Source organism: Squalius cephalus (assembly GCF_949319135.1).
Source record: "Squalius cephalus genome assembly, chromosome: 16".
Classification (NCBI taxonomy): Eukaryota; Metazoa; Chordata; class Actinopteri; order Cypriniformes; family Leuciscidae; genus Squalius; species Squalius cephalus.
Window position 1 is genome coordinate 17,120,544 of NC_137137.1, and position 25,820 is coordinate 17,146,363.

General features: G+C 36.3%; 1 protein-coding gene across 4 annotated transcripts; it reads right to left on the minus strand.

Moving 5' to 3' along the window:
- Positions 1 to 601: 601 nt before the first annotated feature.
- Positions 602 to 24,792, minus strand: LOC307173141 (ral guanine nucleotide dissociation stimulator). Of its 4 annotated transcripts, XM_079896002.1 has the most exons (18): positions 21,586 to 21,787; positions 21,463 to 21,482; positions 10,414 to 10,718; positions 10,255 to 10,326; positions 9,917 to 10,110; positions 9,704 to 9,828; positions 9,196 to 9,411; positions 8,848 to 8,951; positions 8,480 to 8,564; positions 6,041 to 6,118; positions 5,766 to 5,852; positions 5,633 to 5,665; positions 4,691 to 4,812; positions 4,297 to 4,567; positions 3,682 to 3,756; positions 3,328 to 3,600; positions 3,116 to 3,230; positions 602 to 2,409 (listed from the first exon to the last, which is right to left on the minus strand). In XM_079896002.1, the coding sequence occupies exons 1-18, from the start codon at positions 21,668 to 21,670 to the stop codon at positions 2,234 to 2,236; spliced, it is 2,436 nt and encodes an 811-aa protein (XP_079752128.1). In that variant the 5' UTR covers positions 21,671 to 21,787; the 3' UTR covers positions 602 to 2,233. The 4 variants fall into 4 exon arrangements, with proteins under 4 accessions (XP_079752128.1, XP_079752127.1, XP_079752129.1 ...); XM_079896001.1 differs by lacking the exons at positions 21,463 to 21,482; positions 21,586 to 21,787 and adding an exon at positions 24,501 to 24,792; XM_079896003.1 differs by having other exon boundaries at positions 21,463 to 21,672.
- Between the last annotated feature and the right edge of the window lie 1,028 nt (positions 24,793 to 25,820).

Genomic DNA, 25,820 nt, shown 5'->3' on the forward strand with positions numbered 1-25,820 from the left:
GTTTATATGTTTTTTTTAAATTTATTTGTGTATTATATGATTATTTATCTTGATAATGTCATTTAAAGTTTTTGTTATATTTAAAGATCTAGCGAGACCACAAGCTTTTATGACATTTAAAGGTTTAAAAAGACCACAAACCTTAAAAACATCCATAGAAAAACTAATTTACCTTTCAGTCTATTACATTTTATTTAATTTCAATTTATTATGCGATTTACCATTTTGGCTTAAAAATGATTGAATGACATTAATTTATAAGTAATTAATATCTTTATTGACATTTAATTGTATTCCATTATTGATATTGATGCCATATTTTGCTGTCTGAAATATTTTATACAGTTAAAGGAACTAAATTTCATAGGAAAATGTTTTTTTTTACTGCTAGGTTGTTATTCTGCACAATTTGTAGGACACTAATCAAAGAAGTAAATTTGTTATATTGATCATACAAGCTCTCTTTGTACAACATATTAGTTGTTTTTACTTTCAAGATTCTCTTTGGAACATACTCAAATCATGCTGGAGAACAATATTGCAAAATTTAGAGTATTCCTTGTAATGATTAGGTGAAATCAAAAAACACAGAGACATCAAGTACTGGGCTCTCAGCACCTCCACATTTATTTGTAAGTTCTTAAAAAATGTAGTGCTCATTTGTACATACAAAGGTGCATTTATTAATTTATCTTCACAACAGTGAAATTATAAATAAAACAATTATAAAACATATAAATAAATAAAAATGGGGCAATGGCACAAACTGGAGTTCAACATTTAAACTTTGACATTAACATTCAGAGTTAGATTCAGACATACAAAAGGGTAAAAAAGGGGACAAAACCAAATACAAAATCAAGTCTGGATATGGCACATGTGTTGAGTGACAAGCTGCAGGCAGTAACATTTGAATTCATGTTCGTAGCTTCCTGACAGCATGTTTTGACAAGGAGATATTTATAACAGTGGAATCATCACTATAGGCATATATTTTCTCCATGCATTTTGATCTTTTCATAAATCATAAATAAAGCACAATCTATATTTTGTTCCAGTTCAGTTATATAGTTGGCATATTAGCAAAAAAGCACCAACACTTAATGAACTTCTTTCATCATATTACAATATAAATTCCTCTATATCTTTTCTCTCAAAACGCACACACTCACACTAACATTCACCTCTGGCCGAGCAAACACATCTGTAAATCTCTCCTGATGGGAACAAAATCCCCTCAAATTTTCTGCTCATCATACTAGACCACATGGTAAGAAAGCACTCATGGATATAGTTCACAATGCAAAAAGGCTTAGCAGGGTGAAGCCACTCACAGTGTTTGGTACAAAAAAGCTTTTCTGTAAAGACACAGCGTTCTATTATGTGAAACACAGAGAGAGGCCAGCTGCAAATAAACGAGAACGGCTTTGGCATTGATATCTTTCTAAGACACGGATGACAACATTTGCGCTCTATATGCGTTAAGAATATTATTTATGGTTTTTAAATAACCATAAATAACAGCGTAAATCCTGCACCTTAGACCTGTCATCTCCTCATGCTCAATTGTGACAGCCTCCTCATGAAGGTAACCAAGTCACTAGGCAGTCAATGGAGAATCCTTCAGTCTCGATTATTGCCGGAAAGGTTAATTTCGGGTTGTAATCAGTTCTGGGAAAACAGGCAAGCTAAACTGGCAGCAGCAACAGTCAAAACAGTTAGTAAAAGAACAAAAAGCAAACAAAAGACTGTACACTTTACATTGTTTACATTGTACATGTAATACTGTAGTCTTGCCATGAGCAGTCCTAATTTCTGAGAGACTGTGAGTCCGAAGGGAGAACCTGTTTAAAGGGGAATCAAACGGAAACCCCACTTTGAATTTGAAAAGGACCAAGGACCACATCAGCTCTCCACAGATCTCTTGCTTTAAGAACCGTTCTAAAGTGCTTGAAATGTTTTTGTTTAGTGTGCTCATGCATGAATGACTGCGTTTGGTAAATGCTTCCCACACACAGTGTGTCTCTCATGTGCAGTCTTAAGGCAAACCTTGTAAGAACCACAGTGTTCCTCCTGTGCCTGTCGCATTGTCCGTAGGGACAGGAAACACAGGCATAGCTTCCTGTAAGAAACAAGCTGCTCAATAACGCAACAAATCCATTGGATAAAAGCTCCAGATAATACTGTGGCGGGTTATTAAAGTGACTCTTGATAATCTTCAAGAAGAGTGCTTTCAGAAGAAGCCCTTGGGTATTTTGAACCCTTTCTGCTTCATGCGTGGTAGAGTCAGGCTCGGGGAGCTCTTCGAGCGGCAGGTTTTGGGGACACCGCGCTTCCTCAACAAGAAGTCGTAGTTGGCAGATGAGTTCATGGCGTAGAAAACGTTTCCATTATCTGGGATTCTGAGTTCTGTGGGAAAAAAAAAATATGGTTAGAAATGTCTACAAGCTTAATTTGGACATCCCATCAGAGTTTTGCAGCTTTCAGTCAATGTGCGTTCGATTTGAGGCTATTTAAATGCTAATGTACTCAAAACTACAGTCTTACTTTTTCCTGGATATTGGACAAAAATATGGACATTAACTTTTATTTTTGTCCAATAAAATGCTCTTTAGAATGAGCAAATACCACCTGCCATCAACTAGAAATGGCAAATAGCAAATAGCAATTCATTTTTTGGCTCATAACCAATAAATGGCTAATATTAAAATTTAAAACAATTGTATATAAAATAAATATAAATATAAAAGAATTAATTTTGAAATATAAAATCGTTTTAAATATTTTATTTTAAATAGTAAAAGTCATTTTAATAACTACAAGTGAATTTAGAGCATCAGAACATTGTAATGTATAGTGTGAAAAATGGATATTAATTTTGACATTTGCTAAATCTGTTACTAAATTATTGTTGTTTTTAAAGATAACTTTAAGAGAGCGTTAGATGATGGCTAAGGTCATTTAAATACAAAAATAAGGAAAATTAGCTTGTATAATTAAATGTATATAAAAAATCATCAGATACTAATTTTACCTGATAATGTACCAATATATCCCTAAAAAAAACAAGCTCTTTGATATTTCCTGTCCCAAGTTCCCTGTTTCAAGTTTTTACCTTTATGCTTTGAGACCCTCTGAAATAGTTCATAGTCTTCTGACTTGTCATTGTCCAGGTTGTGCTTGACCATGGCTTTCCTAATGACACCAGGGGTTTTGTCCTGACTAGTCACCTGAAAAACATGATCATTGAGATTAACTTTACTACTACATCCCCAACATTCCCTCATCACTTATCTCTGTCAATCTCCCGTAATGTCTCTCACTCACCAGGATGCTCTTGTACATGTTGCCGTTGTCCGTGTCGAGGCTGACTCTGATGATGCAGCAGTCGTTCACCTGCTGGTTGTACAGCGGCAGGGAGAGAGACGAGTAGTCAGAGACGCCAGAGACCGACCGTTTGTGGAAGTGGAAGGCCTGTCCAGTGGAGGCGGACACTGAGGATGAGGAAGAGGAAGAGGAGGTGGAGCTGCTGCAGCCAGACTCCAAACCCAAGCCTGACACAGAAGCATCCAAAGATGAAGGGGTGGACGACTCCCAGAGCTGGAAAATAGTGACTAAGTGAATAAACAAATATAATAATTCAGTTGAAATGATAAAATACGCCAAAGAAAATGCAAATACCTTGGAAGAGGAATCAGACGTAAGCTCCCCTGTATCTGAGGTTGATGTAGAATGTTTCACAGTTGGTGTGGATGTCTGGAGAAAGAATCAATAGTCAGGTTAATACTTATTTAATTAATTTATTTATTTATTTATTAAAAAAAAAGTAATGGCTGGTAGAAAATTCCATTCTATTTTGTCTAAACAGGTTAAAAATAAAACACTAAAAGCTAAAATCAGTCCTTTTAAATGCTGAATTCAAGTGAATTTGGGGATTATTATAATGTACAGTATGATTAACAGATTTTGAACAGATATGAACAGATATTCGTTTTGGAGATTTGCAAGAGATTACATTAAACAGTGTTTTCACATATTTCACATATGACTGTTTTGTAACTTTATAGTTTTTGATGGAAAAGGTCATCGAAATGTAAAAATAAGGGAAATTAGCATTCGCAATTCGCTATTCAACATCGTCAGATACCTATAAATCTCGATTGCTAATCGTTTTGGTACTGCTATATCATGCATCATTGCTAACAATTGCAGAATTTTCTATATCTAAATCTATATCTAAACAATGTTTGCTAAGCATATAATGGGGACTGTAAATAAACAATAATATGGCCTTACTCTCTGACTCCCTGATTCTGGGGAGTTCAGCAGACTTAGACTCGTCTCCTCTGCGTCCGAGCCGCTGGATCCCACTGAGGTGAGGCTGAGGGAATCTGCTCCATCTTTGAAGCTCTCTTTGAACTGGCTTAAGCGAGGTTGCTCAAAGGACTTTGAGTGTGACGTCCCTGCGCTGCTGTAACCCGACTCCTCGCTCATGCGTTTGATGATGCCCCCGTTCTTTTTGCACACTGACTCAGAAGGCGGCTCGATATCACAGGACATAGAGTAGCTGAGACAGAAAAGACGCCATAGATATTAAACATATAAAATATCCTAAGTTATTATTTCTATCATATATCTCTCAAATCTTTTGTTTTCATATCCTTCACGTTTACTTTTTTTTCTATCTCACCTCTCAGTCTCCGTAAGTTTCTCCACTCTCTTGAACCAGTCAGTGAAGCGCTGGTTTCTGGCGAAGTTGTAATAATTGCAGGTCAGCTGCAGCAACTTGATCTGAGCGATCACTTCAAATTCCTAAATGAATAAACAAAATTATTTTTATTTTTATTCATTTTATTTAATTATGAATGCATTTTAGTTATGCATGCATTTATGCAGTGTTAGGCAAGTTACTCTAAAAAAGTACATCTTCAACAGTGTTTAGTAACAAGTAATACTTTCTAAATCCCATATCAACCTCGACCAGGTGAACAATAGGTTAAGATAGACACAAAACTGCTCTTTTAATTTAATTCTAAAGTATTTAAAGGGTGAAGGTTACATTAGAAACATACATTTTAACATTAGACGATCCACTATATAATTGTTCTATAGTCTATACAGTATTTAATACAATTACATCAGAATTAACTTTAATTAAGTTACTGAAAAATTAAGAGTAATCGCTTACTTTACTCTTCAAGGGAAAAGTAATTGAATTACAGTAATTAATTACTTAGTAATGCATTACACCCGACACCGCATAAGACCTGTTAACACCAACAACGATAAGTATAACTAACTATATTAGCGTCCACACCAACAGATGATAAGATCCTGTTTATTATTAGTGTGTGGTGCAGTTATGTTGTCTGCTGCTTTAAATCACCAAGATTGTTAAACTCGGGTGGATTCTGATTGGGTCAATGTTTTTATCAATGATCAGCTGGCAAAAACCACATCCTTTTTTAAACAATAAAATGTTATTATATGGGTGCAGTGATGATAACACCGTGTCTAGGTGTTTCACATCTTAGCTATTATTACAACAGGTTAGTTAGCATGGTTGGAAAATTGTATTGACCAATCAGCATATGCATTTTATAAAATATAATTCCTGTGCACAAAGACTCACCTTCCTTCTCTTCTCAAAGTTGATCAGCCCAACCTGAAAAAACAACCAAAAAAAAAAAAAAAAAAAACCAGAAATTATAAAACAGAATATTTTCCAATTACAAGAATATTACACTGATCTCTGTCCCCCTCACCTCAAGATGGTCTTTCATAGCAGTATCCAACATAACTAGGTCGGTCAGAAAAGTGCCAAGGTATGGAATAGTTCCTTGCACGACACCCTAAACAGTAGTGAGAAGAAGAGATACACTAAATAAATGAATAAACATACAGTTTATATTCTATTCAGGACAGATTTGTGTGATCTCTCCAAACTGAATATCTGACCCGTTTTAACCATAAGAGGGCGCTGTAGCTTAATAAATATAAATTTCAACTGCCATTATGTGACATTTATACCTGTACATACCATGTCTCTTTGCTGCTGGTGTCTTCTCTGTGCTCCTTTGTGGTTAATCTCGATGATGGCAGATTTGGAGGTGCCCTCCTGGAAAATATTAGTTTCACATCATCATTTTGAGTTTCAAAAGGGAAAGCATTTCCATTGACGCAATATTAGCAAGCAGTATAACCTGGAGGCAGATAAGGATGTCAAAGTGGAATCTTAAGACTGCACTGCCATGATATACCATGACGTAGAATGGACGGGGAGTTTAACTGTTTGGCGTTTAGAGATAGTGCCAGCCAACACCCTGGGGAAGCCCTTTGGCATTAAGGAGGGCCGTTTATCTGGCCACACATAAGGCCTATGACCTCATCCCAGGAATTCCCTCATAATGAAAAGCAGCAACTGCTAGTTTCTCGGCCCTAGCACACATACCAAGGATATTGTTGAATGTACGGAAAGGAAAGCTTTCATCATGCTTGGTTTCTTTCTATTGAGGTCAGCTATTTTCAAGGCAAGTTCTGAAAGTTACTTCTGCGGTGGAGATATCTAGATAACATCAACACAACTCAAACTATTTTTAACCCCCACACTTTCTGAGTCACATTTGTGTGTCATGGAACGTCAGGTTGCCACAACAATGTTGTGATGAATTTGAACAGAATTCATCTGTTCTGTTAAGTTAAATAAAACATCCTTGAAACAAGGTACATTAACTTAAGAAGCACAAATAACTTATTTTCAGAGAATACTCATAAACATTCAGAATTGTGGGGCAAGGTTGTTTTTTATTTTTTTTTAATGTTTTTGAAAAAAGGTCTCCTATGCTGGTAAAGCATCATTACACCAGTCTTTAGAGTCACATGATCCTTCAGAAATCATTCTAATACGATGATTTGGTGTCTGATACATTTTCTTGAGGACAATACATGATGATACATTTTCTTTCTGAGGACAAAATTACTGTTCAAAATTCTCTCTTTTCAAAGTTTCATAATGCTTTTAACACTAATGGATTCTTTTCTAGATGTCTATCAAATGCATGAAGCATGCCCACTAGTGAAAAGTGCAAAAAGGATGAGTTTGCTGTGCTCAAAACTCAGCAGGCCACAGAGAGCTGAGCGATGAGCAAGCAGGCTGCATATATTGTGCAAGTGAATATGGCTTTTCTGTTTACTCTGTGGCTGCTATAGAAACATAGCTTTACAGGGTTGACAGTCTGATGTAACCACATCCTATCTTCCCCCAGCAACAGATACAGCAAACGTTGGTGGCTTATAGTGCACTTATAGAAATTTGAAAAATGCTTGGTGTTTGAACATGTGACTGCTAACGTAAGATGACTAGATTTCTGAAAAGGAAACCGCCAAACCGGGGACATTTCCTAGTTCAGTGTTCAAAATATAATTGAAATTTTAATTGTTATTTTCCATCAAATAAAACAAAATATTGTGGGTTGAGTTCCAAATACTATCATTATTATTAATAATAATAATTATTATTATGATGTTTGCGGGTCACCAAATATCACATTATGAAAAATAGCAAATAGAAAACGGATCAAAACAGTATCATATTATAACAAATTAATGATTTTACAAAACAAAATAAAAACTGAAACAAATCATTTTCTAATTCACAAACTGTAAATATACTTTTCAATTGTTATTTTATGCTTGTTCTTTTTGGAAATGGATCTATCCCTAATTAGGCGTATTATTTGGGCTCATTTTGAGCAAATGTAATGGTAACACTTTACAGTAAGGTTCATTAGTTAATATTAGTTAACTACCTTACTTCTACAGCATTTATTAATCTTAGTTAATATTAATTTCAGCATTTACTAATACGTAATTAAAATCAAAGGTTGTATTTGGTAACATTAGTTAATGCACTGTGAACTAACATGAACAAACAATGAACAGCTGAATTTTTATTAACTAACGTTAACAAAGATTAATAAATACAGTAACAAATGTATTGCTCATGGTTAGTTCATGTTAGTTAATACATTAACTAATGTTAACTAATGAACCTTATTGTAAAGTGTTACCAATGTAATTGTTAAAAAGTGTAATACAAAAATGTTTTATTTGTTAACATTAACTACATTCGTTAACATGAATTAACAATGAAAAATGATTCTAAAGAATTGATCAATCTTAGTAAATGTTAATTAAATTCAGTAAATTATTAAAATCAAATGTTGTTTCTGTTCATTTTAATGAACTGAACAAACATGAACAATAAATAGTGAATACAAATAGTGAAAACAAAGATGAATAAATACTGTAAAAATGTATTGCTCATTGTTATTACCTAATGTTAACCATTAGGACTTAATTTTAAAGTCTTAATTTATGCATATCTGGGTGTGCTAATGTAAATTAAGATGCATTTGTGGGAATTATAGCATTGTGCCCGCAGAAAGTACATGTGCAAACCAACAACATTTTTACTCACCTTAATGAGAAGCTCTCTGCTGAGGGAGTAATTATTGTCATCTGAGAAGATTTCAGACAGCTCTTGGAAAGTACGATAGCTTTCCCTGTAAGCAGAAGAAAACAGCTTGAGTCATAATCTATGTGAAATCCAAACACTGTAAATAACTAGCATTAAATCTCCTCTGCTCCTCCATCTCCAAATGCCCCACTATAAAACAAGTCTTTCATAAAGCGGTTTCAGCTGCTTCAGCTTTAACTAGAGGTCTGTATGAATGAACACACAAGAAGCAAGTAACGCTGCTATTAATCAGTGGCTAATGCTAATGCTAAAGTGTTAGCGTTTACTCTGGCTAATCATTGCTGACAGAAATCCAGTCAGACTCTTACCGAGACACATCATCCCAGGTCCTCCTCAGCCTATGGATGGCATTACTCTGCAAGGCGGACAAGATGGCTTTCAGAGAGGAGAAGCTCTTCAGGATACGACATTTCTGAAGACAAACAAACAGATGTTCATGAACCACAAGTTTACTACATCGGAAAAGCCATTCATATGAAGCTGGTTACGTAATAAAAATGTCAAAAAGTGTATTGGTTTAAAAAATCATGCACTATAAAAGTGTTTTGAGGTCATAGCATTATATATAACCATAACTGTGCAAGGAACCAGGTGAAAATAATTCTTTATTAATCCATAATCTGCCTCCGTAATCATAATTTGTGTGAGTGTCTCACCCTGGCCACTTCTATCCAGTGTTCAATGCGCTTCGCTCTTTGAAAGGGTCTGAGAGACCTGTTATCCAAGCAGGTGGCAATCACACAGTTGGTCACGCTGTTGAACTGAGCAACGGTGGCACGGATGGTGGGTGCCAGGTGCTCTTTGCCCTTCTTATCCCGCTGGGACCATATGCCACCCAAACAATGGTAGGGAACAACCCTCTTAAACAGCTCCTGTGAAAAACAATGAGTTCAGTCGCATTCACCAGTTTAATTCGATTTGTACTGAGAAAATGTTTTGCAGGACAACTTTATTTACACTTTAGAAATTTATTTAAATAGAAAAGTATTTAATGACTTGGAAAAGTAATGAACTTTGTTCAAAGGTTGAGGTGCAGTACAGTCCTTATTCTTTCTTCAGTTTCCCCACTCCTTTGCAACCAAATTAACCCCTAACCTTGCCCCTACCAGCTCCCTACTTAGACTTTTCCCATTAAGACAGATTGATAAAAACTTGATGTCTTACCGCATCCATGACAGTTAACTGCTCAGCGACAAGGGCAGGACTGAAGGACATGAAGTGTGAGGGGGAGAATTCATCCTCCAAGCTGCTCTCCTCTGGTGTGGCAAAGGGGCAGGTGCACAGATCACCTGAAAAAGAATAAGAGAAGTCGTCACAGTCAGTTTGAAAGACCATTTTTCAGTTGTTCAGAGATTCAATCATTTAGTGAAATTGTACCTTCAAGCTCAACCTCTGACTGTTGCCGTTGCTGGAAGTGTTCCAGCAGGTTATGGGCTCGTCTCTCCAGGTCCGATCCAGAGAAGTTGAGTTTCAAGTAGGATATGAGGCTCTGCAGGCATCCGTGGTCAGGAGGGCTCCAGAAATCCTCAGAATACTGATCCAACCATGCACCCAGGATAGATGAGACAGTACTGTCGAGCACATCGAATTAAATTTGCACCCATATTAAAATACAGATAAGCCAACTATATTATTTTCATGTAATATGACAGATAAACATCGACCGATACCAGATAAGCTAAAAATAGGATCAGTTGAACAACATAAAGACTTACTTTTTAAGTTCTGTGTGGTCCTCTGAGAGTTTTGGCTTGCCTGAGACTGGCTGATCATGCAGTTTGGCATACCTAAGATAGATAACAATGCATTGTAGGTAATATTGTAGTGTATGATTTAATATTTCTAAAAGCACTAGGGATTGATGGCACGTTTACCTGTTAAGCAGCAGGTCCAGCACTTGTTTGGTGGTGGCGAAAGCTCGGTATGTGCAGAGGAAAATAGTGACATATGTATAGTCCTTCCCTTTGAAGGCCAAAACCATGTACTCCACCAGTTTCTCCAGTGTGCCAGCCTTAATGGTCCGACCCTTGCAGGTCTCGTACAAACTGAGGGCGGAGTCTGTCTCCACGCCCAGCCATCGCTGCCCCTTACTGGCCGTCTGGTGGAGTTGCACCTTTCGGAGCGTGATGGTATAGATGGCGCCGTCCTCGACCTCCTCTCCAATCTCCTGAACTGAGCTCTACAGATAAAGAGGGAAGAAGGACTGAATATTCTGGTCCTTGTATCCTTATCAGACATTCTTCTATTTTAAATAAATATATACATACATATACTCTATTTGAATTTATTTTAAAATGTACTTTATGCTTGTAATGGCAAAGCTGAATTTTCAGCATCATCAGCGTCTTCAGTGTCACATGATCCTTCAGAAATCATACTAATATACTAAATACTGATTTCGTGCTCAAGAAACATTTCTTATTATCATCAATGTTGAAAACAGTTGTGCTGCTTAATATTTTTTGTGGAAACCATGATACATTTTTTTCAGAAAGTTCAGAAGACCTTTATTTGAAATATAAATCTTTTGTAACATTATAAATGTCTTTACTGTCACTTTTGATTAATTTAATGCACCTTTGCATAAAAAAATCTTACCCCAAACTTTTGAACACTGGTGTACATAACAAGTTATATATAGGCCTATTTAAGTATCACAAATCACAAAACCTTGTATCATCCAGACAGGGTCAGTTTTTTTTAAATATAATGGACAGCTTTTTGTACATTATCTTACTTAAATCCACAGCTACTTACAAAATAAATGTATCAAAATAATGATTGATGATTTTGAAATATATATATATATATATATATATATATATATATATATATATATATATATATATATATATATATACATATTGAAATATTGATTTGAGTTGAAATTATTTGATTATATGGTCAGAAGAAAAAAAAACTGAGAAAATGTCAAAAATGTATTTTTTCAGTCATTTTGCAAAAATATTTGACTGCAGAATGTGATCAACCAATCAGTATTCCAGAGAAATTAATCATGTAATAAGTCATTACAGAGGTAACCAGAGAGTCTAATATATATATATATATATATATATATATATATATATATATATATATATATATATAAGATAACTAACTGATTATTAATCAAATAAGTGCTATTCTTCTCACTGCATTGTTTGGTGAATTTGCAAGGTCACTCAGTTATAGTACAGCAAGAGCTTTAAGGGTGAGTCTAGGATTACTGCTCATTTAATTACTAAATAATCCACACACAGCCTTAACACTAAGTGCACAAGTCCAAGAGTGTGACTCTTTATCAGCCACTGTCACAAGGCTTACCCAGCCCTTTAACTCCACATCTTCAATGTGCACTAAGCAGTTAAGTTTCTCTGGCCGACAAGACAGAGATCTCAGCCTGTATACTGACACCTATTGCCATGGATGAAGCATGATGCAAACGTTGGTCTCCAGTCTCATTGCAAGAATATGTGCCACCGGAGATTGATTTATTCAGCAACAATAGATCTAAATTCTCTCTTCAACCAACACAAGTTTGTCATAAATTATTATAAAAACATGTCTAAGAACATTACTGAATGGTTTCATTCCATAAGTATCTACACAATGCTAAATTGAAAGCCTGCAGCCAGTAAATTGAAAAAGGCTACTAACTCAAGTACTGTAACTGACATCATTATGGAAAGTAAGAGGGAACTCCCAGGGAATCGTGAGCTTTGCCACAGGCAAAGAGCCAATCGTGCGGGGTGTATATCCTGTGTAAGTGTGGGTGTGAGTCAGTGCATGGTCATTTGAACAGCTTTCTCTACAGGAGATTGGTTGAACAGATAACCCAACCCCAGCTCTCTGCTCAGAAGTAGCTATGGTAACAAACACACAAACACGCACGCCACATAACAGTTTCTTTCAAATATGGTTGCTGAGATATTTTGGAAGTGCATCAATGGACAAAAAATAAATAAAAGGAACAAAGTTTCTTTCGCTTTCAAGCAATGTTGAAATGTTGCACAAACCTGTAAAACACACAAGATGTTCGATGTCTGTATGCGAGACAATTTCCCTCTGATGATCACAATGATGGTGATGGAGATCTCAGAGTATATATTATTATATTATATTATATTATATTATATTATATTATATTATATTATATTATATTATATTATATTATATTATATTATATTATATTATATTTGATCCAGCCAGGGTGGCCATTATATTATATTATATCATATTATATTATAACATTACTATGTAATCATATATTATATTATATGGGAAAAATAAAAAAGGGGATGTAGACTACTTCACCAAAAGAATAAAACAAAACAAAAAGTGAATCTAAGCCCACTCTGGGAAGTCCCTTACTCTGTTGACATTAGTAGGCAGTAGCAGGATCGACCACAGAGACCTAAACAAAAAAGGCCTGACACAACACAAGACCACTGTAAGGGACCCTCTTTAATATCTGACATTTCAAAACAGAAACAGAAACAGCACCTACACTCACTTGTACTTTCTAAGGGAAAATCCACCTCAAAACTACAGGCTGCAAGGGAAAGTGTAACAAAATGTTTCTATGGTGAAAGAATGTTGTTTTGCACTAATCACAGGCTTGCTTTTTGCTGAAAATGTTATGGTATAAGTCACACAAAGACTATGACAGAATGCATTAAACAATTTTCAAACTCTGCTGCATGCAGTGAACTCCTAGACTGCCTCTGATCCAAAAAAGCGACAGGGCTTCCTGGGAAAAGACAAAAAGTGCTGAAAAGTTACCGCGTAACAGCTTCCTTGACAGATGCATCCTTCACAAACAATTCTTGGAACACATAAAAACAATGCAGAATTCCTGCTGTCAAAATCAGGGAGGAGTTAAAAGATTTTAGAGGACAAGCCCAATTACGTGTCCTCTTTAACATATTAACATTATAAAACAAATCAAGAAAAACAAGATATGCTAAAAATAGATAAAAAATGTCAACAATACCTGTTTTTGCATTCCAAAACAGACTGACTATTCACACAAGTCATTTTAATACACTCAATTAGTTTTAAAAGCGCATTTTTTTTTTTATCCAAAACTAGCTGTTTTTGTGCGAACATGAACAGTCATGGCGTGAAATGCTGAAAAACACTGAGACCTGTCGCAGTTAACAAAGACCATCTGATGTGTTTACCGCTGAAAAATAGTGCATTTGAAATGCAAGTCCACATTCTATATGCAGCTGTAAAAACAACGTGAGAAAGCGAACGAATGAGGTCAGATGAAAGGAATTTGAAGCAGCAGCGATCAATCTGCTTGTGCTCAGCGTCAGTTGTCCTCCTGTTGATCATTAATAAGCCTGGCTTCAAAAGGCTAACATTCATTCGTATTCTTCATAATGTGTCATAACATTATCTGAATACCTAAGCATGTTTGCTTTTATTACCTTGGCTGCGTATGACGCATAGCTGTGAAAAACATTGTCTCTGAGAATGATTTTTATCTTGTAATATGATATTTATAAATTCCCTAAACAGATCACTGCTTAAGCCACTGTAAGCTGGGACCAAATCTCTTTTCTGTTAGTAATAGCCAGAAGCAAAACAATGCTTATTTGTGTAATGAGAGCTATGGATTTGGGTTACGTTTCATATGTTCTCTCAAGATTCACGGTCCTGTACGCTTATTAACCTAGAGAGAGATGGGATATGTTGAGCGAAGCTGCAGAGTGTGTATTTTGGCATTGCTCAGTAGGTTTTTCAGCACACTCGGTTACAGCACATTAAACCTCAGCTCAGAGTAATGGCCGGAGTGATTCACTGCTGCAAACATCTACAGTGGAAAAAAGAGGAATTAATACTTTTAATCAGCAAGAATGCATTGAAGTGACTGTAATGTGACTGTAAAGACTTTTACATTGCTTCCAAGAAATTCTATTTCAAATAAACACTGTTCATTTGAACTTTCTATTCATCTGAAATAGAAAGAAGCCTGAAAAGAACGCTGATAATAATAAGAAATGTTTCTCAAGCTTCAAATCAGCATATTAGAATGATTTCTGAAGGATCATGTGACATTGAAGACTGGATGAATTTAGCAAAATTGGAGTAATTGGAGTAAATTGTTTTTTTAGATTGTAAGAATATTGTTATTTTAGATTGTAAGAATATTTCACATTATTTTACTGAGCATCAACTTTCTCCAAAACATTGGGTAAAACGTCACTGAGCTGCAATCATTAACCTCAGATGAGCTTTTCTGTATTGTTTGCATACTGTGAATATTTTCAATTTGATAAATGGCTTTATCAGTATTTTTCTGGCTTGGATGTTGTTAATAATAACTGGATGTTGCTGTCGCTATTTTGCCTTTGTTTTGGTTGTGCCAAGGTTTTCATGAAATCTGCTCAAGCATTTTAGAATGAGATTAGCAGAACCAAGGAAGGAATTCTCCAATATAAGCCCTGGAGAAAGAATTACGCCTGAGTGCAGCTCAGAACTGCCGAGTGTGGTTGCTGTCCGGCTCCAGAATAGCGCATATGTAGATATAAGGAATGTATGCATGGTGTTATTCTGAGAGCTGATCATTTCTGCACATTAAAGAATTGTATTTGTCTACATTCTACATGAAAAACCACAATAAATGTATATTATGGTCATAAACAGTTGTTCCCACGTGTCTCATGACCAAAATTCATTGATGTTGGGTGAATATGGCGCATTAGGATGAATAGCCTACTTCAATTGTGCTTTTTATGTTGTTGTATATTAGAGGATAATATTCAAAAATTCACTTCATATCATCTCCCATGTAAAGTCACAATTTAGTTTAGTAAAGATTTTACATTTTTGGTGAACGATTCGTTTAAAAACTCTAGAAGTATGCTATTCTATTCTTCTATTTTGTTCAGTCAGTTTTACACTTGGAAATATTCATTTGGCAGACCATTTGTTCAAAGTGTTTTACAGTGCATTTTTATCAGTATGTGAACTGAACCCATGACCATGGCATTGATAGCACCACTGGTTGAGCTGCTTTTCTACATGTAACCTAACAAACCTGATTTAACAGTGGTGTATTAAGTATTTGTATATTACGCCCTATACAATTATTTAAATACATAAAACGCTCTCTTACGTATCCCAGCCTCTTCACTCTGCCACTTTCCACTTTCCTGCCTCTCACATCCACTGTTCCTCCCTCTCACCCCTTTATTTCCATTTAAGAGATCTTTCATGACAAAAGCGTCTCTGTATGTGTCAATGTGACCCCTGTCTGTTCTCCTCCTTAATCAAAGCTGAGCTCCGCTGTCCCCATTATGACGTTCTGAGTTCAATCTATCACACAAAGGCCTCTTTAAGGAGAATGGAGAATTCGTAAACAATTTTGACAAACCCAGGAGAACAAAAAGTATTATAGCGATAACCCAGTGTTACCAGTGCCCAAGTTTGGGCTCAGTAAGATTTATTATTCATTTTTTTGATTAATACTTATATTCAGCAAGGGTGCATTAAATTGGTCAAAAGTGACAGTAAATACATTTATAATGATACAAATTATTTCTATTCCAAATAAATGCTGTTCTTTAAGTTTATATTCATCAAAGACTCCTAAAAAAAGTATAAAGTATAATAACAAAAATATTAACATTGATAATAATAAGAAATGTTTCTTGAGCAGCAAATCAGCATATTAGAATGATTTCTAAAGGATCATGTGACTCTGAAGACTAATGATGCTGAAAATTCAGCTTTGTCATCACAGGAATAAATTACATTTTATATCATATTACAGTAGAAAATATTTATTTAAAATTGTAATAATATCTCTGTTTTACTTTCCGTTTAACTTTTATTCTCCGTTTTTATATGACCGTTTTACTGTCATTTTTGTTAAATACAGCTTTGGTGAGCATAAGATAAAAAATACTTTGAATGTACGAGTCGTCCGTTTATGACAATAACACAGCATTAAAGTGCTCTTACACAAGATCTTACACATGTTCCTTCATGGCAGCTGTTACGTTAAGAGATTAGCTGATCTATGTTCTGAGCCAATGATCCATTATACAACGGTACTTCTACTTTTACATCCTGCTGTTTTGGTTTAGATCTTCAGGGATGACGTAACCAATTCTGAGCTCTAGCCAGGCCATCTGCAGGCTTGAATCACTTTAAAAGCAGAGATAAGTGCCTGTAGTGCCCCCCCCCCCCCCTTTTTTTTACAAGCCATCCCATAAAAGAAAGAGGATGAGAGAGCACAAGATAAGAGAGAAGGATTTATAGCAAAATTATTCGACCATTGCAACTCCATCCATTACTCATGGTTACCCAAGGGCCAACTTTTTGGAGGTTTGGAGTGCCAAATGCCATGCCAACTATTTTCACATTAAAATAGATAATTAAGAAAATATGATTTCTTTAAAGGAGAAAGGAGAAGGGTTCTAGTGCTGTGCGGAATGGGAGATTTAACCATCACTAATTGTGTAATGAGAGCCGATTAGATTTAGTCCAGTGAAGGTTAGCAGCTGGTGACACACTGGAACCTTCTTTTTGTGCATGACTAAAGTAAAGCTCCAACGTCGTAAACAAGTTTTGGTGTGAACTGCCGTTTAAGTCACAACAATGTGCTGTTGTATTAAAAGACAAGATAAAAAGGGGACATGTTGTTCACACACCATAGACAGATATCTCAAGTTTAGCATAGCAACCTAGCAACTGTAAAATGCGTGACTGCCATGGTGATAAAATAATTGACTTGTCTTCAAAATAGAAAAACATTGTGCACAGGAGAGTTTAAGAAGTCACGAATAGAAAATCAGTAATGAAAGTCTTTCATCACATCTGGTAAGTTAATGCTCTGTCACGTATTATATAAGAGGTTCTCAAATATAATCATTTATTCTCAGCTGACATATCTGCACTATTGTGGGCAATCTCATCATAACAAACAGCCCCTGTTAAACTATCAAAATAACATAATATCAATAACATCTGATTGTATTAACCTTTCTTTCCATATCCTTAGCTAAATCATCCTGAGGGGAGCCTGTGTTTTTATTTAATGCCTAAAGGACGTAAATCTCATCTGACTGTTTTATTTCCATGGCCCTTTTTGGGGAGAATTTAGAGAGGGGAAAGTTGGAGAAAAGGGGGGAACGGCCTACTCTTGCCAAGATTATGGTGGAGACTCAGTTTTGGTTTACTTCAGGTGGGCCTTCAAGCACAAGAGATTTGTGTAAATGCATTTATTCTGTCTTTTTGTGGAATATATATTGCTTCAGATGCAGCTGCTGTGCCGCCTTTGCAGATGGCATAAGACTAATTCATACAAGACAAAGATAAATAGATAATTTGGAGCCAATGCAATTTGCAACTGAGCAAAAAAGATTTGAAATAGAGCAAAAGTATTTGAAAACGTTTACTCTAAGCTGTTCTAGCTCAAAGTTTTCTATAAAAGAAAGAAACAAGGGAAAAGTAGAACAAAAACACTCATGCCAGCTCAGTAACTTTTACATCGACACTATATGCAAAACATGCCAAGAAAACATGGGAAGAAACGTAAAAAAGCCCTAACATATCATATAAACAACCATTCATTTCAAAGCAAGAATAAAGACAAGATGTTAAGTTAGTTAGATAGTCATAAATGAAAGAATGTGATTTGAGAAATGACGTTTAAATCTTTGTATTACCTCCAGCATAGGCAGATCAGGGTCCAAATGCGTAAAACTATTTAAGACCACCGGACATCCATCTCCGGCCGCGATCTCCAGCTTCACCCCATCCCAAATGTTTTTAATTCTCCATGTGCTGGACTCAAACAGCTCGTCCAGGGACGTCGGTTTGACACCCAGAGCGTCCGACTGCATCCCCATAATGTAGACCATAACCGAAATACTGTCACTGTTTACGATCTATTATTTTACAACAAACTCCATATTCTGTCATTCAGCTTTAGCAACGAGTGCTTGTCTGTATGGGTTCGGGTGAAGTACAGAAGGGAATACCCTGCCTGAGCCGCTAGGCCCCGCCCCTCGCCGAGCGGAGCGCGCATGTGGCCCCGCCCCTCGCCCCTTCTATGACTAATCGTGATGTCAGTTTCCGGGAAACTCTGTTGTGCGCTACTAAAATATCACTTTTAATCGCTTGATTATTACTCAACAGGCCATAAATAGACGGGTGCAACTGTAGTAATTATGTGGCATTAATTAAACTATCATATGATTCATTATCAAGCTTTGGTTTAAATGGGCAATTGTGTATAAATAAGAGGATCTGCCCACGTGTATCAAATTGAAAAAAGAAAAAAAAAATACACACATTTAACACATTTAAGTGCATTTAACTCTTTTATTGTCTCTATATCATTTTTGACTAATTTTATATAAGAAATACAAAATAGGCAACATTTCACATTACTTTTGGAATTGTGAACCAGGCTTTGTGACACTGTTTCTAAACAAAACAATAAAAACTCTTAAATAACATATGGTCTTTCAGTATATTGTACAGCTTCGGTTTGTCAGCAAATATATGAATCAAATTGGACTATATATATATATATATATATATATATATATAAAATATGTTCTCAAATGTAGCCCCTCTGTACTCTATGGAAAGGGTGCAAGTAGGGCTCATGATGAATGATCATACCGTGCCACTAAAATAAAGATATTCTTAATAGTCCAATTGGACTTTTCAACCAGGCCGGCTCATTAACACATTTTCAATGCTCTTCCTGATCCATACTTTTTGGGACAGCCACCTGTATATGAATAACCTAAATTTTAGGTTATTCCTGTTTCAGCCTCAAAATAGGCCCTATGTGTTTAGCTACTAGCCTAGTTACCACAAAAACACAACCCCAGCATGATCTTGCCAACGCCATGACCCTGACTTTAATACATACTAATAGCGCCCTCTGTTGGAAAATACTGGTAACTTCGTGCATGACTGCAACACTGACGCAAAGCTCCTAAGGAAACTCAAACCCTCCAGAGGAATAGTGTTTTGCGAGAAAGCAGCTGTGCACCTGGTGTTTTCCCATACAGTTTTCCCCCTGAGGTAACCATTATGATGATAGTATGAAATCTGACAAGGCAGACAGCTGTTTGAAACGCACTCTCTGTGCTATAGGAGCTGTGGAGATGCTTTTTAAATATTAGGCCACTTAACTTTTAAGTGCAATGAAATATTTATTTGCAAATTGAAAAAAAAAAAAAAATATATATAAATCGATTGAATGATTTACACTCACATTAAGAACCCAGAGAGACTAATTAATGTAATTTCCATTTAAAAAAAAAATAAAAATAAAATAATTATACATATTTAAATATATATTTAAATATATATATATATATATATATATATATATATATATATATTTTTTTTTTTTTTTTTTTGTGCGTGTGTGTGTGTGTGTGTGTAATATTTCACAAAATTACTGTATTCTATATATATATACAGTATATCGTAGTATTAATCAATAAACACATTACCATTCAAAAGTTTGGTGTCGGTAAGATTATTATTATTTAATTATTTTTTGGAAAGTATGCTCTTATGCTCACTATGGCTTTTTATTGGATCAAAAATACAGTAAAAACAGTAATATTGTGAAATATAACAGTTTAAAATAACCGTTTTCTATTTGAATATTTGATTATTTATTCCTGTGATGGCAAAGCTGAATTTTTATCATCAATACTCCAGTCTTCAGTGTCACACAATCCTTCAGAAATCATTATGATGCACAATATATGGGTCTAAATGTCCATGCAGTATTTTTCTTTAACAGAGTTGACCCATGGCACCAAAAGTTTGGGATTGCTGTAACATGTATACTTAGGCTAAGGCTATCTCTGCCGCAGCTGGAACTCAATTGCACAACCACTATTTGCACTGCTCTCTGCTGGGTTTGATAGATAACAGCTTGTTGTTCTCTCTCAGCACCAGCATGGTTTAGAATTCTTTGAAGAAGCTTCATTTGATCTCTTTTGTTCTTTTTCCCAGACACACGCAGTCAAAAAACAGGTGATTATAGGATCTAGAAGAACTTTTCCATACTCCTTTCTATCAGGAATCAAGGCCATCAGAGCTCTCACATAAATGTTAGCAAACAATGTTCACCCTGAACCCAGTCTCCTCTCAAGCCTGTGTCAACCTGAGAAAGGACACTTGTACTTTGAGAGTACACAATTTCAAATGGGGACAAATGTAATGAGCCAGCAAACAAAGTGATCTTGCATATGCTATATATGCTATTTCTTTTCCTTGTATGTATACTCATAATTTCAGTTTGATACACAACAACCCAGTGGCACCTTTTCAAGGGAAAGCGATTTCAACTCCAAAAAGATTTAATAGCACATCAATTCTGAGCGATTACTGGGAATGTATTGAAAATGTAATGTTTTCTTTCTGTCTGTCTTCATTTGTTTACTAGGTCAAAATAAAGGAAGACCCAGAAGAGGATAAGGTACTTCTCAGCCTGTGGAAAGCACCTGAAAGATACTATCACAGAATGGTTTAAAAGGAGCAGGAAGCAACTTGTCACTCATTGGTATCCATTAACACCCACACACAAACACTGCCGCCTTAAAGGCATGTCAAACTGTAGTTTGCACCGATTTCAACAGATTTCTATAGGAGCAGCACTAACTTCCAATGAAATGCTCCAGGAACTGATTTTGAATATTTTTCTATAATGCCTTTTTCTGTAATCCCAGAAATTAGTAAGTTTCCAAGTCAACCATAACACTACAGACAACATGAAATATTAATAAACATAACAATGTAATCATAAAACATTTATTTTTTTCAACATTAATAGAATAAGATCAGCTGATAGCTAACTACTTCTGATAAGACTAACAATAAATTTGCAGACTATTAGAGACCAAAAACTAATAAGTAGTTCTTCTTACCTGTTTTCTTTCCTCTAAACCTTCCAAATCACAGAACAGATCATTATTCACGTACACACAACCAAAGCCACACCAGCGTATCAGTTGAACAAGTTGATCAATTCTGTCTTTCCAGCACATCACCTTCCCGAATGAGTCTTTGTAGCATAAACTGCAAGGGATCCTCGATCTTGTGACAGATACGAAGCGCAAAATTCTCCTTCTCCATTCACTGACCCCAAAACTCTGGCCCTGTCCGACACGTGCGGACTCAAACAGCTGTATCAATATGCAGGGAACACGGTAACACAACTCTCTCACTGAAATCCACAACATCTACTGAAGTGTTTCTTATAAGCTCTTCTATTAACACCTTCAAGGTTACCAAGGAATCATTTGTGGTGCACAAGCCTCCGGGAGTTTAGGTAGAATTCCCACGCAAAACGGAAAGTGCAAGTGAAGCAATCGACTAACACTAAAACCTGTGTGACAACTTTGTTCCAACAAGAAATCAAACCATGTGAAGGAGCAAATGTTCATATGACGTCACTACAAAACACGTGTTATCATTTTACCCTGCATTGTTATCCTTCTTTAATACCTTTAATACCAAACCATGTTTCTTTACCCAGTGACAATAATCCTTCTTATTTTGGAGTCAATCAGTTTTTTAATAGAATGAAATCAGGTTTTACCTTGTGGGTGCGTTTGGTCTCAACAATCTGGGCAAAACACATTCTGTTAACTATAACTGTCTGATAGGCTGATTTCACACAACTTCCAGGAGTAAAAACATAATCAAAGTCAAATTTAAACAAAGTCATATACCGGATTGATGAGAAATAATGAAATACGAAATAATCACTGGATTTGACAGTTTTTTAGGTTAGTGACATTACATTTTTGAAAGATATTAAGAGTTTTTAGTTATTTAACAGCAGGCCAACTAGATTTCCACTGTTAATTCTGCTAATTATGTATATGAAATATTCTATAATTATTGTCTGTACAGTTTGGACTGTTTTTCTGTACAATGATTTGCGGATACTGCCATGCCATTATTTAAATGGACAGTTCTTGGCTAGAATAAGATGCAGTATGGATCGTCAAAGGTCTGGCTGTGTGAGACTAGACAAAACCTGACCCACAAACACAGACCACAGTTGGATACTGATGTTCAAGAGGAAAGACCTTGTCAATGCATGTCTATGTGGCTTAAAACAATGATGTTGTTATAACAGGCCAGTGTGAAACATCTCTCAATATGGAAGTGCAATCTGACAACAGCTTTAAGTATTGAAGACACCTACCTTATTTTCAAAAATAGGTCAAAGACTTAATTCACTGACCTAACGTAGAATGTAAATCCCTGATTCTTTTTCACAGAGAGAGCTCACATACTTTCCTTTCTTGAGTGCCACAGAAACACCATTCTGTGGCTCGATTTATTACCCTGCTTTATTCTCTGGAGCTCAATTACAATTCTAAGGCGCTTTGACACTCAGAACTTGGCATTTAAAAGTGCTTTCTCCTCACGACTGAAGCCAAAAGAGAAACTATATAAAAAACCTAGTCCAGTCCAGTCAATGAGTACAGACAGTCACTGGCTGAGACACGGAGACAAGCCGATCCGATACCACTGTTGCCAAACATCACTGCTGGAAACATTTTGATCATTAATAAAAAAAAGTGTTGTACCAAGTGTATTGACGTGTATGAATCTTTATTTTGATTGAGATCAGATATTGAGATCAATTTAAGGTGTTCATTCATTGAATTGAGCATCCATAATAAAGAAAAAACATCTGGTTGAAAACACATGTGCAAAGTTCTTAGAAACTTTGAAATTTTTAAACTTGTTTTCTTGTTTTCAGTAACAAAAAAAGTTACTATTTCGTTGCACTGTGAATAGATGTGAGTGCACATCTAAATATTTTCAAAAACATAATAAAAAAATAAATAAAAAAAAGTTAGTAGATATTTTTTTAACAAGCATCATGGCTTATTAATTCAAAAATGATAGTTTTTGAGGAGTCACACCACTTGATATTTTACAACCTGATCTAACCTTGCCTTAATGTATTACTATGACTAATGTATTACGACTAATTATCCCATATTTTAAGAGAATTTTTGACCTTGACTCACAGCCATGGTGGTCTGCAGGGGTTTATGTATTTCCTCTTGCATGGTTTGGCAGACAAAGTTTTAAAAAATATATAATAATAAGCAGTAAAGCAGTTTTGTTTTTATATTTTTCCCCCTAATAAATAATAATAAAATATGCCTAATAAGGTTTTGTTTTCAAGAGTTTCAGAAGTATTTCACAATTTACAGTTGGATCACCCAAACATTATTTTACTTTCAGTCCTCCAAAAAATATCTAAATGAATTTTTATTTGGAAATTAAAAACATGCCTAAGAGGTGTATGCAAAGACACTGCAGAATGAACTGCACTTTTAAAATATTTTTGAATAAATGAATATTAACCCATTTCATTAACACTTATTCAAACAGATCCAAAACAAAAGCCACAGGACCAACAGTGAATCACATTCATTTCAAGATGACTCCTAAAACTTGAAGCAGTTGTGAAGCATATAATATGCAATAAAGGAAGCCTCTGTAAACTAGACACATACTGACACCTGCAGAAGTGCTGACACATAAAAACATCTGCTTAGCAAAAGTGGCACATTTTCCTTGAACATCTCTGTCCACTGACATTTAAAAAAAGAAAACGCCATATAGCCACGGGCAGCATAGCAACAACATCCTGTTCCGCATGCCAAAAGTGGAACTCATTACTGAGCGTAAGATAAACTCCAGACGGCGTTATCGATTAGTTGTAACCCGTTTAATGACAAGGAACAGTGTGAACTGAGGAGAATAGAGGACCGTCAGTTAAAGTCCTCACTGGCTCTAAGCCAACATGCACGAAAACAGCAGAATACAGCCGAAGGGTGAGTACATACTTGAACTAAATGAAAACACATGCACACAGACACGAACTCGCACCAGGTGAATCAGAACGAAACGACTGCAGTCTCTCTCTTACCAGATCATCCAGGATGGAGACAGGAAAATCAAACATGCACATCTTAACAGGCTGAGCCAGGGCTTTATGCAGACTGAACAGAGACTTGGGCTCCATCTTCCCCGATGGAGAGAGTGCAGGCTGCTGTCCAGGCGCCTGCTTCATATTAGGGGTGTGCTGCTCCCCCTTGTCCGCTCTCATTGATACACAACTCCCTCCCTCCCTCTCTCTCTCCCTTTCAATCGTTCCCTTTCCAGAGTGAGTGCACGGGCACTCTCGCTCTTTCTGTATTTCTCTGTACTAGTTTACACGCAGCAAAAAAAGGAACTTGCTGCCGCTGTCACTAACACTCTGTTGCCATCTACTTCTCTCGCCTCAGAAGACGGTAAGAAATTTGAAGAACTCGACCTCCTCCCAGTGCTTCCTTCTGCACATTGTCTCTCCTTCTAACAATCTCCTAACCATGTAAACACCCACACCCATACATGCGACGTAGGTATGCAGGTACATCTCGCTTTAAAATGCAGTGTCTCTCTCTCTCTGTGTCTCTCCCTCCCTCTCAAGCCAGCTGTGCATCACATTCAGTCTACGGCTATCGCTCACACTCCTGTTTTCCAGCTCAGGCAGATGTAGGAGAGTTTGGCCGGGTGTTTTTCTGCCTTCTGCTGTGTTTTTCCCCAGGCGTGCCCCACCGAGACCTTCTGTTTGTGTATCTGAGAGCGCTTCGGCAGTGGAAAAGTGCTCTCTGGCTCATGTGCTCTGTCCATTTTGCACGAGCAACAACAAAAAAAAAGTGTCCAGGCAGAGTGTGTTCTCGCTCGCGTGACCAGTCTGCCCAGTGACCTGTGCAGCTGGGAGTCTGAATCCTTCAACACACACACACACACACACACACACACAAATGGCACACATACACTCACATCCATTAAAGAGTTGAAAAAAATTGCAATGCCCTATCATTAAATCTAGGTCACAAAGCTTTTCATCCAAAAGATCTGTCCTATACTAACACAGCCTTAATGGTAACAGTATATGAGACATTTCTCTTCTGCTCTGAGTGAGTTAGGGTATGCGCACAAATACATTATGCAGGAACTGTTCGTATAAGGCATAAGCAACAGGATGAAAACGCATAAACCTGAACAGCACACGGTTCAATACCAGAGGGTTGCATGTGATGATTATCTAACGGCAGACATAGTTGAGGACCACGGGGAGGTGGCACTCTATTATGAAAGCACAGACTGTGGGAACTGTTTTGAAATGCAGAGGATATCCTACGCAGCCATAGAGCGATGTGGTTGCCATGGAGACAGCAAACGCTCAACCTTTGAGAAGAGA

Coding starts and splice junctions, on each gene's coding strand:
- LOC307173141 (XM_079896000.1), bottom strand. CDS start 18,417: ATGGTCTACATTATGGGGATGCAGTCGGACGCTCTGGGTGTCAAACCG. Junction 9,829..9,916: donor GTCAGAGGTTGAGCTTGAAG/GTACAATTTCAC, acceptor ATTCTTTTTCAG/GTGATCTGTGCACCTGCCCC. Junction 8,952..9,195: donor ACTGGATAGAAGTGGCCAGG/GTGAGACACTCA, acceptor GTTTGTCTTCAG/AAATGTCGTATCCTGAAGAG.